This window comes from Perca fluviatilis, chromosome 2 (assembly GCF_010015445.1).
Source record: "Perca fluviatilis chromosome 2, GENO_Pfluv_1.0, whole genome shotgun sequence".
In the NCBI taxonomy this organism is placed as follows: domain Eukaryota; kingdom Metazoa; phylum Chordata; class Actinopteri; order Perciformes; family Percidae; genus Perca; species Perca fluviatilis.
In genome coordinates this window covers 30162551-30180787 of record NC_053113.1, presented here as the reverse complement: position 1 = coordinate 30180787, position 18237 = coordinate 30162551, and the positions used below count along the sequence as shown (strand labels likewise).

Here is an 18237-nt window from a genome sequence, read left to right as displayed (position 1 = left end):
TGGGAGACAGAAAAAGAAAATACTATAGACATGACAATCCAGAGTAGGTCAGCAAACCATTCTCTGTACGGCTGTATCTGACTCTGCATTGTCTGTGTTGGTACAGCAGCTTAAAGAGCTGCAACAGTTGTAGGAGTGCTGGCTACTGCCAACACACACACACACACACACACACACACACACACACACACACACACACACACACACACACACACACACACACACACACACAAGCTGGTATTGAAAGCTGGAGAGAGACACAGACTGAAAGAGACGGAGAGATGCTAAAACAGATATTGACCTGTCCCGCTACATATGAGATTAGATTTGAACCCGTATCTTAGAGTTTAGAGTTTCAAAATAATATTCAGCCTGCCTTTTGAAAGCTCTCTCTATCAAAAAAACACAACAAAGTCTCATTCACTGTGCAAATCTCGTGCCAGAGACAGCTGTGCCACCCTGTGAGCTTGATGCCAGTCAGACCCGTGTTTGCTTTCACATTTATTCTTTCTCTGTCTCTTGACTCACACATACAATATGGATGTTTGCTGTTACATAGTCTATGTGGACTCCCTGTATATATGTTGTATAGAAAAAAACTATTGACCCAAGGCTTGTGACCCCCGGACGTTGTTTTAACACAATCTAAAGTGCAAATGTCACATGTTTGGGGATTGCAGGTATGGTAGGTTTACTGTCGTCTGTCTTTTGCCTAAACAGCTCCTCCTGCAAGTTTATAATGGTGGTTATTTGTTTTAGTTTTTCTTGCTTTACAAGAAAACCTTTTGTCTCAATCAGCTTCTATTTTATCAATCAGCTCTTATGTCCCACGTACATGAACATACAGTTTACTGTTAATCGTTTCAGACATTTTTCAGGAATCATTCACTAGTTCCCACTTTTCCCACTTTTCCCACAATATGCTGCTTTTCTCCGTTTTACATAATTGGAAACTGAATACTCTACGTTGGGGTTTTGGACTGCTGGTCGTAACAAAACGAGACATTTGAAGACATCTTGTGTTCTGAGACATTGTGATGAAATTTGTTTTCACAATTATTTTGACATTTTGTACTTTTTTAAACAATTAATCGATTATATAATCTGTATTATTCTATAATGAAAATAATTGTTGGTTGCAGCACTAATTGCAGTTTTGTTTTGATACATGGTTAACTTATTTTGTAAAAACTGTTGCTGGAACACAGGGGAGATAGAAAGGCTTTTTTAGAAGCCACTACTACGCAGTGGCATACTCCAAGTCACCCGTCTTTTGAGCTAATGGACAACCAAAGGCCGCTGCTCTGACAGAGCTCCAGGGCTTGCAACTCCTCTCTTCCTGCTAGCTACATGCCCGGTGTATGTGAGTGAGAGAGCGGTCAGCGAGCTTGTTACGCCAGCAATCTCTTACCACAGTTCCAGTTAATCTTTTAATGTGTGTAATTATGTGTTGAGTTATTTAAACAAACGATTGGGGAAATATACGCCGCTTGTCCGCGAGTCTCATTGATAGAGCCTGCGGCTGGATGTAGCTCTATCAATGAGAGCTAGCTAGCTAGCCTCCTCTTAGAATTCCTCTGAAATTCACAAATATTCATTAACTTGAAATCGGACACAGTTGTTACCTTTATAAGACATTTAGCTAGATGTATACGTGGCGTGACGAAATTCAAACTGTAAATATACTCGAATTACGCCAAAAATGAAGCTAACTATCCGTGATTTGTAGCTACACAGGTAGCTAGGATTGAAGGGACAGTTGCAGCTAACGAAAGCCCTAATCTTCACAAATATTCATTAATTTGAAATCGGACACCGTTGTTAGCTTTATAAGACATTTAGCTAGATGTTGTATACGTGGCCTGACGAAATTCAAACTGTAAATATACTCGAATTACGCCGAAAATGAAGCTAACTATCTGTGATTTGTAGCTACACAGGTAGCTATGATTGAAGGGACAGTTGCAGCTAACGAAAGCCCTAATCTTCACAAATATTCATTAATTTGAAATCGGACACCGTTGTTAGTTTTATAAGACATTTAGCTAGATGTTGTATACGTGGCGTGACGAAATTCAAACTGTAAATATACTTGAATTACGCCGAAAATGAAGCTAACTATCCGTGATTTGTAGCTACAAATCACGGGCTACATCCAGCCGCAGGCTCTTATCAATGAGACTCGCGGACAAGCAGCGTTTATTTCCCCAATCGTTTGTTTAAATAACTCAACACATTATAATTACAAACATTAAAAGATTAACTGGAACTGTGGTAAGAGATTGCTGGCGTAACAAGCTCGCTGACCGCGCTCTCACTCACATACTCGGGCCATTTAGCTAGCAGGAAGAGGGGAGTTGCAGGCCCTGGAGCTCTGTCAGGGCAGCAGCGTTTGGTTGTCAATTAGCGCAAAAAGCAGTGACTTTGCGCGGGTATGGAGTGCTGTGGGCTGCCGTGACGGATCTCCAAGTACCTCATAGCAGGCCGGGGTCTGTGAAGGAAGGCAGGCCAGGCGGCAAGGCAGCAACACAGGCCGCACCGGCCACCGAACTCCGACACACAGTCTTACCAAATTTGCAATTGGCCATCAATTTTCGTAAAACGGCCCATATTTGAGCTTTATTGATTTCTCGCTAAAAAAAGTCTCAGAATTGAATTTAATAACGAAATAGCCCGACGAACAATGTATAACTTTGCAGTGTCTGAAATATGAGACCTGCTGTCGAGTCTCCCATGTAGGGATGCAAATTATCGATTAATTCATTAATCATTAGTTGACTGACTTTATCGATCGATTAACGATTAACTGATACCGGCTTTTTTCCTGAGAATGTAAATTTCTGACGGTATCAATAGTGTCTTTAACATAAAAAGCAAAATATTGCTTATATACTGAATACAAATGCATGTTATATTGCTCAGTTGATGTTTTATTGTACCAGTTGGGATACGGTACAGATAATGGCATTTATGTAGTTTAACAAAATAAATTATGCAAAGCCTGGTTGAGTTTGTCAGCTAAATTATCAGCTGTAGGTCTCTCTAACGTGAGAAGCACTGCTGACTTTACCTGCCAGTCGTTTCCAATGTAGTGGCAAGTGATTGTTATGTAGCTCTCTGTAGTCAGTGCCGTCCAACAATCCGTCGTCAGAGCCACATTAGCCGCGGCTAACTGTGTTTTTAGCTCAGCCTTCTTGTTTTTGTAGCGTGCTTCCAAGTGGGTAGTAATGGTCGCTCGAGAAGGGATATTATATCCTGGCTCCATGTAGTGTAATAACTCCCGAAATCCCTCACCGTCAGTGGTGCTAATTTGCATCATATCTTTTTCGATCATGCCGCAAATCCTCTGAGTAATGCCCTCCGCTTTCCTGTGGTCACAGACTCTCCTTCCCACCACAGCAGCGATTGTAGGTTGTGAAGGCGACAGACTTCCTCCCTGCAACATGGCTGCATGCAAGTTATGAAGGTGGTATCTTAGCGAACTCGTAGAGCTGCTGAACTTAAACGTAGTACCGCAGAGTTTACATTGGGCGTCTTTGTCATCATTAATTAATTTGAAAAGCTCCCACACTCCGCTCCGTTTTGACCGCCTCAAGTTTGTGTCGGGTCTCTCGCCGCCCGCGCGAATCTCGTGTTACGTTCAATTAGGCCTACGTCCTGTGGAAAACTGTCTTAGATTGCAATGTTCAGTTAGCCGACAATTAATTTAATTTAATCGAGTAAATTCTTAACGACAATTAATCGATAGTCGATTAACTGTTTACACCCCTACTCCCATGTGTTTCTATGTAGTTTGCTCAAACCAATCAGCACGTAGCTCATTCTGAATATTAATTAGCATACCATATTTGGAAGAAAAGCTCTTGTTCCAAATAGAGCCATATTCACAGGGTAGTTAAAGGCCTAATAAAATAGCATTCGGGCAATTTTCAGCCCAACCAATGTTACATACCCTATTAGGAGACGTTAAGGAACAGTGTAAAATACCCTATATAATCATTCTATCGCCCCTTTAAGTAGCCTCCATGAATGTTTAAAGTTCAAAGATGAGAGGAGTGGATAAGTGGATTCATAAGATGGTAAAATAACCTAGATGTGGAAATGAAAGCTTTCAGTGAGGAGATATTAATTCCACGAGAGAGAGAGGATACCTGTGTTCATATGATTACCTTGAAGATGAAAGTAAAGCAGGAGAGGGTTGTTGTAACTTTGATAAAAGCACAGGGTAGAGAGAGGTTGGCTCAGTAGGCCTAAAAAGCAGATGAAACAGGAGGACCTCCTGCTGAGGTGATAGCTGCTTAAGAAAACACACAGACATGCAGTGTCCCAAACGCTCTGTGATGACACTGGAAAGGGAAGACCTTCATGACTACTGTCGTGTTCCTACACAAGCTCCTCAGGGAAATGCCAAGAGTAGTTGAAGGGCGCATTTTCCACATTGAGTCACTGATTAGGATAGCCCTGCATTCAAAAACGTACAGTCCCTGCATCTGGCTCCAAGTCTTTTGCTGTAGATTTCAAGTGGGCAAAGCAGTTCAAAAGATTAGACATCCAGCTACAAGAGTGTTCACTGTTTGAGGATCATTTACTGCTGAGAGGGTGTAAATACAAGGCTTTTATTGCAGTTTGCGAGCATTGCATTTTCTCATTCAGATTCTTGTCTGCTCCCTCTAAGGTAAACTATCACCCTAACAAGCACTGGTCTATTTTTGGCAGGTTCTCAACATACACTAATCTTATTCATCCATCTTCAGTCACTGTCCTTCCTCATTTACTCTTTCCACTCCCCCCTCGCTCCACTCATAGGGTGCATAGTGTAGTGTAGGGCAGCTGCAGTGTAGCCACGCTTTCATTGCTGTCTCTCTTGTGCATGTCAATTCACCCTGCACGACAGCCAAGCACAATCTCCCTCTGTGCTGCCTCATAAATCATGTCTTTCTCAGCATAACACTTCTAATGCTGTGATGGGGTTCAGGGGTATGGTGACATTGTGCGGCTTCGTTCTCTCGTTTCTCCTGTCTTCCTCAGTTATATTCTTCTCATCTTACTTATGGTCATCTTTTTTCTCTCCTACTCTTCAGTCTTTTTCTCAGTCTTTGCTTGTTGACCAGCCTTTTTCACCTGCAATCAGAGCTATGTACTAGGATATCCTGGCTGCTAAATCTCAGTCACTCTGTGATCGTATGTGTGTGTCTGTGAAGACGGCTGTGTTGTCTCTCTGGACCGGTGACTATTTCTGTAATGTGGAAGCAGCTAGGGACAATCCTCAGTGGGAGAAATCACCAAGCAGAAACCTTACTGCATATTTTAGAATGTGTTATTCTTTTGGTAGTGTAAAGTTTACATTTTAATCATGTTTTTTTTAAGAGCTAAGCATTCATTCACATGGCCTCCTCACGTGTGTCAGGACTAAATTGAAGAGTCACTGAGTTTGCCCTGTGGAAAAACAAGTAAAAACAAATGTAGCGTTACTGTTAAGCTTGTCATGCATTTTTCTTTTCTGGGAAGTTGAAACCCAATCCCAATTTCCCACACCAAGGCAATGCTAATACCATCCAGAAGATCTACATCTACAACCACCACCCATCCATTTTACCCAACAACAGTGGCAACATCTATGTGCATTTTACTTCACTGTTTGTTTCATCCTCCTTTTAAGTAGACAATTATATATCACATACCAGGAAACCTCAATTTCCGGTGATGGTGATGACTGACGTTTTTGACGCCTTTTTGTTTTCAGTTTTTTTTTTTGGTGCTTTTTCCAACGTTTTAAATTGTAAAATGTTTCTTCTACACATTTTCAGCGCTTATTTCTACGTCCCATATTTTGTGATATAAAACTGAAAACGGGTCAATTTGAGCCGAAGTCAACACAAAGGTTAAGCTTTTGGTCAACTATTCAGAGAAGCTAGCCGAGTGGATAGCAACGCACTGTCCTCCACACAGACACAGTTGAACGTCTTCCCAAAGCTACCAGTGGACCATGAGAAAAGAGATTTATCTTCAACAAACACCCCTAAAACAAAGGTATAATGTGGGTGTATGTATTGCCATCTTAAAGCTATAGTGCATTGTTTCTGTCTGAGCCCATGAGGAATTCTAAGTAATGACAACAAAACTGTCGGTGCGTCCACATGATACAAGCCTTCCATGACCGTGCATGCGGCCCCACCCCTCCTCCACGCAGTTGCTAGTAGCCAATGAGGACAAGGAGGATTAAAAAAACATGGACTCTTCAGAAGAGGTAATTATCTTCACTCGAGTTTCTGCGCGCAAAAGTCGCCGGACGACACAATCTTAACATAGACATAATGAGAAATCCAGAGAAGGTTGTGTGGAGCTAATAGTCTTAATTAGCTTTGTAGCAACTCATTTGGCAGTGGCTTGAATGTAACGGACGTTCATTATTATCACAAAGTTATGCACTGAAGCTGTAACTGTTTTTTTATTTGGAAGCCAAAGGATCTCACCGTCACCTCTTTTTCACTTTGAGCAAGTGTAAAAGTAAAAAATAATCTAAATACATAAAATGAATAATACATATTTGAGTGCAAGAAGTTTTAGAAAGTAGATTTTGCATTATTTTCAGGCTAATCGCATCGCTGCATTTTTGATTTGCATTGCCATAGATGGTTTAGCCAACGGAACTGCTTGGTTATTATTTATAGTTGACTGGAAATTATGTTTGATGCAAATTTGAATATTTTTTTCTATTTCACTTACTTTTTGTCATTATTTCATCTACAAGAGAAAACGTTGGTTCTTCCTCATCATGTAAACTAAGCAGTGTTAGCAGAACTCCTTATGTTGTCACTTTCCCCTGCATTTGCAAACTTATGGCTTATAGCACTAATGGCAGACTTATAACAACATAACAATTAATAATGAATTAAGTATCATTCTTGGGGCAAAATGCACATTTAAACTACCATTTGCTACAAGTTAAATCTACAGTATTTACTTTATGCTCTTCTCTTGTGTGGCTACTTGGTGACACCTGGTGCATGTATAATTCCAAAAAACTGCATTGTTTAGTTTTTTTTTTCTTTGTCCTTTTTTTCTACAAATGCCAATGTAGGCAATGAGAAAAAATTTCTGGCAAGCAACAAAAAAATAAAGTTTTCAGTGAACGTCATTAATAACTCTTAACACTTTTCAGCTAAACATTCTTAAACATGATCAGGATTGACCATCAGTGCAGTAAGTAAAAACGTGAAATCTCACACTCTCCCCTCTATTGACTTCTACAGGCGGAACCTCACCAAGCTTTCGTTGATCTTCAGCCACATGCTGGCTGAGCTGAAGGCCATCTTCCCCAATGGTCTGTTTCAGGGTGACAACTTCCGCATCACCAAGGCAGACGCTGCAGAGTTCTGGAGGCACGCCTTCGGGGACAAGTGAGCCCAATTCTATATTACTTTTCATCCATTGAACATTATATTGCCCCCGTGTTTCCAAACTTGCATCCTGGAACCCCATGGGGTCACTAACAGGGTTTTCCCCCAAAATTTGTTTGTTGAGAAGTTACTACAGAAAGAATATATAAGTGATATCTGAGAGCAATGGTTTCAGTGTCCTTCTGTGCTCTTCTTTCACAGACAATCAGTATCTTCTCTGGGACAGACAAATGTTGGGTTATTGAATACAGAGCTCTGTTAACTTGAACACGTCTTTTTGGGTGTTCCTTGACATGTAAACATGGGAACCAAAGTTCTATATGATCACACACATTTGAATTAATCAATCCCCAAGTGCACACAGTTAAATTAGATTTTCAGCAAATGTAGTCATACGAAAATAATTCAGCAACATGGAACTACAAGAACCGATAGCTGTGTGGTTTATGTATATCTTACAAATTCAGCAGGAACTGATCAACGACATGGGACCATTTGGGAAAGAAAAGTACTGTATTTTGCAAATATTGCCCTAAGTTCAAATCTGGTAGCTGTCTCTTTAAAAGATTGCATCACGTCAGCATGTATGACCAATGCACTGAAAAAGCACTTACACAAAATAGCATTCACTTGTGAATTAGGGCTGGTAGATTATGTAAAAAATCATTATCACAATTATTTTGGTCAATATTGAAATTATGATTATTTAAATATTACTCATTGACTTTTGGAAAGATGTTGAATTTATTGAAGTTAAAAAAAAAAGTGAAACAGTTGTGAAAACACCTCAAACTGTGAAATGTCCCTTCATACTTTTCACGTTTTTTCTTATTCAGAACACAAGACAAAATAAGGGTTTACTTGCAAACCTAAAGTGCAAAATAGTCGTTCTCGATTACTCTGTTTTTGTGATCGTTAGGAGCCAAAATTGTAATCACGATTAAGAATCTGATTAATTGCACAGCCCTATTATGAATTATTAGAATTTAGTGATTCACTGGAAATGCAGTTCATATCTGTATTTAGACATTTTGGTGGTGTATTAGATGCGGGCACCAGTGAATTAAGTGCTCATGATGCGCTGAAGGAGCATGCAACAGACCAAGTTACCCAAAGTTCTAATCAATGTCACTGCACCTATGGTATGCTGTAAGGCAGCCTGCTGGTAGTTTACATTCAAGAGTCCTGATGTTTTGGTCATGTGTTTTTGTTGTGTTACAGGACCATTGTGCCTTGGAAGATGTTCCGTCAGTCTCTCCATGAGTTTCATCCCATCAGCTCCGGACTGGAGGCCATGGCCCTCAAGTCCACCATAGACCTCACCTGCAACGACTATATCTCGGTCTTTGAGTTTGACATCTTCACCAGGCTATTCCAGGTAGTGAACACACACACACACACACACACACACACACACACAAAAAAAAAAAAAAAAAAAAAAAAAAAAAAACACACACACACACACACACACACACACACACACACACACTCTCTGCACCAGTTCTCCTTGTTGTCATTGCATTGTGAGTTAATGAGAGGTGAAATGTACAAAGTAACAGGGTGATAGAGAAGACAGACAGTAATTCATAGCAGTCTGTTAGCCTTGGTGTTGGAAACAAATTTCATTTGAGCAGCACATAATGAACTTAAGCAAATCTGCCACTTATTTTTGGCTAACTTTATCAACTTGTTAGCAGGATGCCTCCAGACTTATTCACACTGTCAGACGGGACTGAAGTTGAAAGTTTCCTCCGCTCTGCTCAACCAGTACAGATAGAAATGTTTACCAATGATTTTGTCCTCTTCATTGGATGTCTGATGTTGCTTTATAAGGCCCAGGCAGGTCTGTGTTCTTTCCAGATAGAGAGGACAGCAATCATTAAATGCGTTATCATGTTGTTGTTATGTACTTTCTTACTGCTAGATGAATAATTAACAACAAGGATGACAACTTGTCGAATAATTCCCTTTGTAATTGATAGACCACACTACTAACATACAGCTCATACGTAGGCATAAAATAGAACAGCAAAGGATAGCGGAAGGGGGGAGGGCAGAGGGTGGGTTTATCAGGCATCATCTCCAGAGTTTATCCATAGTATGTAGTGCAAGCATTATAATTAACCCAGTACCATATGTAAACAATTGATGTTTTATACCATCTCATCTGTATACTTAACTTGATGCATTTTAATGTATTAATTAAATTAAATGTATTATGTAAAACCTCTTTCATTATATTTTGTATGCAGTAGTGTATGTTGTTTTATTCCCTCAGAGACATTATCCTCTGCTACTTGTGTGCAGAGCACCGACAGGACTAATGAAGCCTAAACAGATTACAGACATTTCCTATGACACACCCTCACTCAGAAAAAAACCCTTCTCTAAATGTCCTCAAAGGCAGAATAGGAAGTGAGCCTGTTGTCATTTTGAGCTCTTTCCTTGATATGCAGTAGACTGTGGATGATATGCAATTTTTTTCTTTATTATTACTATCAAAAGCCTTTCAAATGTTTTGTGCAGTATATGTAGGTTGAACGATGGGGTGGTGATTATATACCAATATATTGGGAAAGTTTAGTTCCTCTGTTCAGTTAAGTGTAAAAAGAGCAGGTGAAGCACACTTGTTTACTAACCCTGCCAGTCTGCGATGACTTTACACTTAAGGGTACAAGAGAGATGAGATACAATATGTCAAACATGAATCCAGCAAAAGAGACAGTTTTGACTTGTCACTTCCTGTGTGCAAAAAGTATAAATAACCAACATTAGATTTATATTTGGGCAAATACGGTGAAGCTACAGAGGAACAGGAGGATTTAGCCTAATAAAGAAAGAGTTGAATGTGTACATAAGTGCGTTGTTGTGCTGATTAAACCGTGCCGTTGACTTTTCGGCTCATTTTTAGTGTTGTACAGTATGTGCTAATTCTACTTCCTTTCACACACGAGACAGACTGGTGAGAGCAATTGCGGAACCACCTACACACTACCATACTCAGTCAGCTAAGGAGTAGTATGAATTATGTTCTATTTTTTTTCTCCTCCTTGTTGTTGGGCTAGACTTGTATTGGGTCAAGTAGTTTTTAAAGAAAGGAACATTTAAAGTTGACTTTTGCCTGCTTTATATACGGCATGGGAAGCAGTCTGCTCATGTCCATTTAACCTTCCTCATTCTGTGGCTCCAGAAGGTACCAGATGAGTTGCATGCTGTTTTAAGTGTTGCAAATTCTGCTTTAAGGACCATTTTTACACTGCTTGTCCCAGGTTGAAATGGCCATCGTAAATCACACTGAAGTTTGGTAAATAGTTGTTTTAGTGTCATCCGTGATCCAGTAAATTTCTCCATTACTCTGCTCATACTATTATTTCTGTGTCCATTCACTCACACATCAGATGAGTCACTCTGTCCTCTCGTGTGTGTGTGTGTGTGTGTAGCCTTGGTCGTCGCTGCTGCGCAACTGGAACAGCTTGGCAGTTACTCACCCGGGGTACATGGCCTTCCTCACCTACGATGAGGTCAAAGCGCGGCTGCAGAAGTTCATCCACAAGCCTGGCAGGTGAGACATAAAGAGACAGAAACACATTTCTGAACACAGTGCATATCTGAATTTTCTCTGCTCTAGCGGTCATCTCCCATTCACTTGAAATAAATAGTTTAATATCCATCATCAGTTTCTATTAGCATGTTTGGGCAGTGTGAGCCACACACTTTTATTTCCATTGTAACCACGTTCATGTGTTTCCATGGGCAACAGCATGGTTGCGGGTTTACTCAAGCTCTAAGGACCTATTTTCGTCCCTGCTGAGGAGACTGTATGTTGGTGTGTTTGAGTGTGTAATGTACATAGTCAAATACAAACATAATTTGTACCTAAGTGACTCATGGTATCTCTCTGCACACAAACACACACAAATGGGTAAATTTGTGTGAAACATTTGTTGAAGCAGCCGTCTCATCTACTAAAGACAAGTCCACTGTGTGTGTGTGTGTGTGTGTGTGTGTGTGTGTGTGTGTGTGTGTGTGTGTGTGTGTGTGTTTGTGTGTGTGTGTGTGTTGTGTGTGTGTGTGTGTGTGTGTGTGTGTGTGTGTGTGTGTGTGTGTGTGTGTGTGTGTGTGTGTGTGTGTGTGTGTGTGTGTGTGTGTGTGTGTGTGTGTGTGTGTGTGTGTGTCAATGGCCTGATTGTACACTGAAAGCTGATGTCACGGTTTAGGCTTGGCCTGTGTAGGGCCACGTTGATATCCGAGCAGTTATTGGTCTATGAGAGCGCAGCATTTTGACACTCTAAATTACAGCTTACTGTCAGTAGTGTTCTGTTTGTATTACGGGTAAAGCAGTTGTTCCACTTCTAAGCTAAACGCCGAGGCCATCACCAAGACTACTTTTTTCCACTTGTGCAGTATCTCCAAACTCGAATCCTGGAAGTTGTCACTGATGAGGAAATTCTAATACATGCATCTGTGTCGTTAGGAGAGATTAATGTAATTCCCCTTTTCTGGCCTACCTCAGTCACATACCAGTGGTCTCCAGCTTGCCCTGAATGCTGTGGCTAGTGTACAAAGACAGGCTTCTTTGCATGGGTATTCAATACCCCTGATTCTTAATTAGGCAATTTCCTGATACAAAATTCTTAACTTGTACATAGAACTGAGAAGGCAGCAAATGTTGAGTATTGGGAAGAGTGGCTGCATGTCTTTCCAGACTGATGCAGCCTCTTGTAGCCTCTGCTACCTTTCCATTCTAGAATAGGTTAAATGAGACAAACCTGACTGTGAGCAGTTGATAAAGGCATGCCCACCCATCCCATAGCATCGTTATACTTAAAGGTGCCCTTTGGTGTTATCTTTAAAAAAGTTATGTTTACATTCAGTGTTACTCACCAAAACACATTCCGTGTATCCTTAAGGTCTAACAAATGTTTTGTTGAATGCATTTCTTTCCTCATAAAACATTTGTAATGCTGATTCTTTAAGTATTTAAAATCCAGCATTGTTTAAACTTTACATCCATGTTAACTAGCTAGCAGTCATCTTCTTCCCTGTCTTTGATGGCTTATTGCTGCATATCTGAAAGTGGTACTGCCATCTGTTGATCAGTGAAATAGCGTGAAACCATTTTTATGATTGTGTATGCATGTGCATAAGAAAACGGCTCCATAGCGCTTCCAGAGATCAAACACTCCACAGGGATCACCTTTATACACCACACCATGCATTTGCTTGATGTTGACTATTTATCTTTTATTTTGGCGAGCAGGTGCGTTTTGATGTGCACGGTGTCTTCGCTCAACATGCGTCTTGCATGCTTGAAGAACATGTTTTTTTAGTGTGCACAATTTGTGAGACACCCTCCTCTATTTGATCACTTTTTTCAGTGCAACAAAGAGTGACACAACTCCAGCATGTCTTATTTCTTATGTCTCTTTCTCCTCAGTTACATCTTCCGACTGAGCTGTACACGGCTGGGCCAGTGGGCCATTGGCTATGTGACAGCAGATGGAAACATACTCCAAACCATTCCCCACAATAAACCCCTCTTTCAGGCCCTCATAGATGGCTTCAGGGAAGGATTGTAAGTCCACTGGCATTTTCTTTGGCACACTTATATCTGTCAAGCTTTTCATCTTAACCTCTGCGCTGTGTATCTGTGGCTAAGTCTTGGTCATTATTTGACTCAGTTTTAATAAATAATCTGTAAGTCAAGTTAACTGTTATATGCATTGTTTTTCTTTTTTGGTGTCATTCCTTTCCTCTTTTCCCACAAAGCATGCATCTCTGTGTAAACTATGCTTTGCATCTCACGATTGAATCTGCCTTTCAGCTCTAAACCAATCCAGCCATATCATATTGCCTGTTCCCACCATTCCAGTGTTATCATAACCAGAATAGAACTGGTGATTTCTAATGTGCAGCTAGTCAGTGGTTTAGCTGGCTGGCATTAAAGTCATCTTTTAATGCCAGCGTTGATTCTTTTAATGAAAGCTATGATTGGCCTGCCTCAACCTGTAATCAGATCCTGATTTTAAACTGAGAAAGCCTATACAGTGCATCGCCTGCATCTACAAAACCTTTATCAAATGGTAATTACACACCATCTGACCCATTTGTAAAATAGTCACGTACTCTACATGCATCATCTCGGGTATGATATTAAAACACCGTGCCAGATTGAATGAATGGACTGAACAGATGTTTTCGTTCCCACAGCCCGTCAGGTATACATCCAGTATAATCATACTAACTAATTATGGTGATAACTTTTAAATGAAAATGCCTGTTGAAATACACGAGGATACTTTAAGGCTCCCCCCTGTACATACCTTCTAATTATATGTGCCTCTTCATCTCCAGCTATTTATTCCCAGATGGCCGGACCCAAAACCCAGATCTAACAGGACTGTGTGAGCCCTCGCCTCAAGACCACATCAAAGTCACACAGGTCGGAGCAGTGTGCTTCTCAGACTGCATCCTCACTCTTTAATATCTTATGCATTCTGGCTGGTCTTTGGCATTTTATTGTAAATGTCAAATGGCTTTTTTTGGTGCGCGCACACAGTTCATTAAAGATCTCAGTTGAAAAAAAGAATTGACGCAACAGTCTAGTGCATGACCAAAAGGAAGCAGAAGTAGAAGACATGATAGAACACCACACAACACAGGAACTGAGTAAGTCAAGGTTAAGTAGCTGACGAACCAAAAGATTTAAACAAATAGCATTTTTTTTCTGTCTAACATTTATATTTAATAAGATAAACTGGATACGTGTGTGTGTGTGTGTGTGTGTGTGTGTGTGTGTGTGTGTGTGTTGTGTGTGTGTGTGTGTGTGTGTGTGTGTGTGTGTGTGTGTGTGTGTGTGTGTGTGTGTGTGTGTGTGTGTGTGTGTGTGAAAAGAAGGTAAATGCAGTGAAGGCGGCAGTAGCATGAATAATTCATGTAGAACATTATGATATAGGTATATTTAAATACCAATAAAATATATATTTTATTGGTATTTTCGCTTTAGTGTCGTAAAATAAGTTTTTAAGTGTCGAAAGTAAACAGCGTTGTGTTCCCCAAGTAAAATGTCTAAAATAAAAGTTAAATTAAGGTAAATGGTGCATTTCAGATTTTAATAGTTTTATAGTTCACGCAAATAGGTACAGTGCCTTGCGAAAGTATTCGGCTCCTTTGAACTTTTTTCGACCTTTTGCCACATTTCAGGCCTCAAACATAATATAATGTATTTTTGTGAAGAACAACAACAAGTGACACATCATAGTGGACGAATTTATTGATATTTCAACCTTTTAACAATAAACTGAATATTGGGTGCAATTATTCAGCCCCTTAAGTTAATACTTTGTAGCGCCACCTTTGCTGGATTACAGCTGTAAGTCGCTTGGTATGTTCTATCAGTTTTGCACATCGAGACTGACATTTTGCCCATTCTCCTTGCAAAACAGCTCGAGCTCAGTGAGGTTGGATGGAGAGAGTTTGTAACAGCAGTTTCAGTTCTTTCCACAGATTCTCGATTGGATTCAGGTCTGACTTTGACTTGGCCATTCTAACACCTGGATATGTTTATTTGTGAACCATTCCATTGTAGATTTTGCTTTATGTTTTGATATTGTCTTGTTGAAGACAAATCTCCGCCCTAGGTCTTTTGCAGACTCCATCAGGTTTTCTTCCAGAATGGTCCTTTATTTGGCTCCATCCATCTTCCCATCAATTTTAACCATCTCCCTGTCCCTGTTGAAGAAAAGCAGGCCCAAACCATGATGCTGCCACCACCATGTTTGACAGTGGGGATAGTGTGTTCAGGGTGATGAGCTATGTTGCTTTTACGCCAAACTAACGTTTGCATTGTTGCCAATGTTTTGGTTTATCTGACCACACACCTTCTTCCACATGTTTGGTGTGTCTCCCAGGTGGCTTTTGGCAAACTTTTAAACGACACTTTTATGGATATCTTTAAGAAATGGCTTTCTTCCTGCCACTCTTCCATAAAGGCCAGATTTGTGCAGTATACATCTGATTGTTGTAAATGTAAATGTAATGGACTGTTCTTATATAGCTTTTCTGTCTGAACGACTACTCAAAGCGCTTTACATGGTACAGGAACCATTCACACACATTCATACACTGTAGCGAGGCTGCCGTATAAGGTGCCACCTGCTCATCAGATAATCATTCACACATTTACACGGCGCAGCATCGGGGCAACTCGGGTTCAGTGTCTTGCCCAGGGACACTCGACATGGGACTGCAGGGCCAAGGATCGAACCACCAACCTTCCGGATTGGCAGGACCGCTCTACCACTGAGCCACAGCCGCCCTGTTGTCCTATGGACAGAGTCTCCCACCTCAGCTGTAGATCTCTGCAGTTCATCCAGAGTGATCATGGGCCTCTTGGCTGCATCTCTGATCAGTCTTCTCATTGTATGAGCTGAGTTTAGAGGGACGGCCGGTCTTCGGATTTGTAGTGGTCTGATACTCTTCCATTTCAATATTATCGCTGCACAGTGCTCCTGGGATGTTTAAAGCTTGGGATTTTTGTATCCAACCGCTTTAAACTTCTCCACAACAGTATCTCGGACCTGCCTGGTGTGTTCCTTGTTCTTTATGATGCTCTTGCGCTTACACGGACCTCTGAGACTATCACAGAGCAGGTGCATTTATACGGAGACTTGATTACACACAGCTGGATTCTATTTATCATCATTAGTCATTTAGGTCAACATTGGATCATTCAGAGATCCTCACTGAACTTCTGAGAGAGTTTGCTGCACTGAAAGTAAAGGGGCTGAATAATTTTGCCGCCTACTTTTTCAGTTTTTATTTGTTAAAAGTTTGAAATAGCCAATGAATTTCGTTCCACTTCATAATTGGGACCCACTTGTTGTTGATTCTTCACAAAAATTACAGTTTTATATCTTTATGTTTGAGGCCTGAAATGTGGCAAAGGTGAAACGTTCAGGGGCGAATACTTTCGCAAGGCACTGTATTTTGTCAGCGTGAGCTCCCTTTATTAAACAGTATAGGAAACACCATCTGTCTTTCAATATATCATACACATCACATTGAAGGACACATCATGTTAAATGTGCAAGATTTAAAACTGTACATTGTGAAATATTGTTAAAGACATACGTATCATCTCAGGGTTTTGTAAAGGTGTTTATGAACAGACTCGTTTTGATTGAGCACAGGACTGAAACAAAAAATTCGCCCCCACATTTTAACTTGGCTCCAGATCCTTCTGGGCTCTTTCGAAATGATCTCAGATGGTGTCAGTACTGTATGATGTTACTGTGTTTAGGCACTGAAAGCTCATAGTTGTCTCATTTTTTTCCCCCCCCTCAGGAGCAGTATGAGCTGTACTGTGAGATGGGCTCCACTTTCCAGCTGTGTAAGATCTGTGCCGAGAACGACAAGGATGTGAAGATTGAGCCCTGTGGTCATCTCATGTGCACCTCCTGTCTCACTGCCTGGCAGGTAAGAGTGTGGGTGGATGGAACGGGTTTGTGTGGGTTGAATTCTCCAAGTTAAGAGTCATAACTCATACCTGTTGAGAGGAGAACTCACTGCTGAAGTGTTCTTCTCTGCAGACGTAACCGACATATGAAAGCACATGAGCTCCTTTCATCTCTGTGTGCCGTTAACATCTGCTGTTGTGCCTGTGTTACAGGAGTCAGAGGGTCAGGGAACGGGATGTCCCTTCTGTCGCTGTGAGATTAAGGGTACAGAGCCCATTGTTGTGGATCCTTTTGACCCCAAGGACAACAGCGGGGGCTCCTGCAGGGGCACATATGGGGCTGAGGGTGCTCCATCGCCCAGCTATGACGATGATGATGACGACAGACTTGAAGACCCCCACCTTATGATGAGCAAACTTGCCTGTACAAAGGTAATATATAAGATTGTGGAAAGGCCTTTACTTAATTTAGACAAAATGTTTGCCTGAAAGTTTCTAGTCATGACACTGGGTAAGCTGTTCTGCTCCACTGATAAAACATTGAGGCACTAGGTTTAGTTAGTTCTGACATCCTGGGTGCACCTCATGGGTTTCTACTGTCGTCTTCTCTATTTTTCTGAGAGACCCATCCCTGTACAGATGAAACATTCCCTGCCTTGCCCCCTTTTCACTTTTTGGGAGCTTCAAGCACAAGGCTCATATCTCAAGTCTTTCATCTCCATCTTTCATGGTGCCAAGGTAGCAGCTTTTTTTTGTGCCTCTCGGTATTTGATATGTGAGGCATTCTCCTATCTTCAATCTTTTATGTGCCTCTGAGAAACTCTGTGTGCATTAGTCTGCTTATAAAGTAGGCGAATACCTGAGATCACACACACTTTGATGTGGTCCCTAGAATTATTTTGGCTTTCACGGCTAACCCGACCTCTTTCTCATGTTTGACCATTTCTTTAAATATACTTGTAAACCGTGAAGTACTTAATTGTACTTCATAAATTGTTTGTGTCGAAACAAAACGAGTCATGGATTTCTTTTTATTTTAAAAGAAAAAAGAAGAAGGAAAACCTTCTTCTTTTTTTGAGCAAAAATAAAGCTCTAACAAAAGTTAGATTGACAGCAGACTCTGTGGATGACTTGTGTCATTAGATATTGTCAAAAGATAAAAACTGATTCCGTTAAAATGTAGTTGATGTGATGGGTGTTTTGCTGTTTGTCCAGGTGGAGCGCCCCCCGTCACCTATGTCCATGGCTCCTCAGTCCTCTCTTCCCCCTGTGCCGCCAAGGCTCGACCTGCTACCACACAGACCTCCCAACCCCCCTGGTGCCTCCAGCCCTGGGCTCACCAGTAAGGTAACTGAATATACACAACCAACAACACCTTGT

General features: G+C 40.9%; 1 protein-coding gene across 1 annotated transcript in view; it reads left to right on the top strand.

The window, feature by feature from the left end:
- The window catches only part of cbl (Cbl proto-oncogene, E3 ubiquitin protein ligase), a 43179-nt gene that overhangs the window by 17284 nt on the left and 7658 nt on the right, over positions 1 to 18237 (top strand). The window contains exons 3-10 of the mRNA XM_039821605.1: positions 7254 to 7400; positions 8622 to 8778; positions 10841 to 10962; positions 12838 to 12975; positions 13755 to 13842; positions 16746 to 16877; positions 17071 to 17289; positions 18073 to 18204. Of these exons, the coding sequence (XP_039677539.1) occupies positions 7254 to 7400; positions 8622 to 8778; positions 10841 to 10962; positions 12838 to 12975; positions 13755 to 13842; positions 16746 to 16877; positions 17071 to 17289; positions 18073 to 18204 (1135 nt within the window). The remainder of the gene's footprint in view (positions 1 to 7253; positions 7401 to 8621; positions 8779 to 10840; positions 10963 to 12837; positions 12976 to 13754; positions 13843 to 16745; positions 16878 to 17070; positions 17290 to 18072; positions 18205 to 18237) is intronic.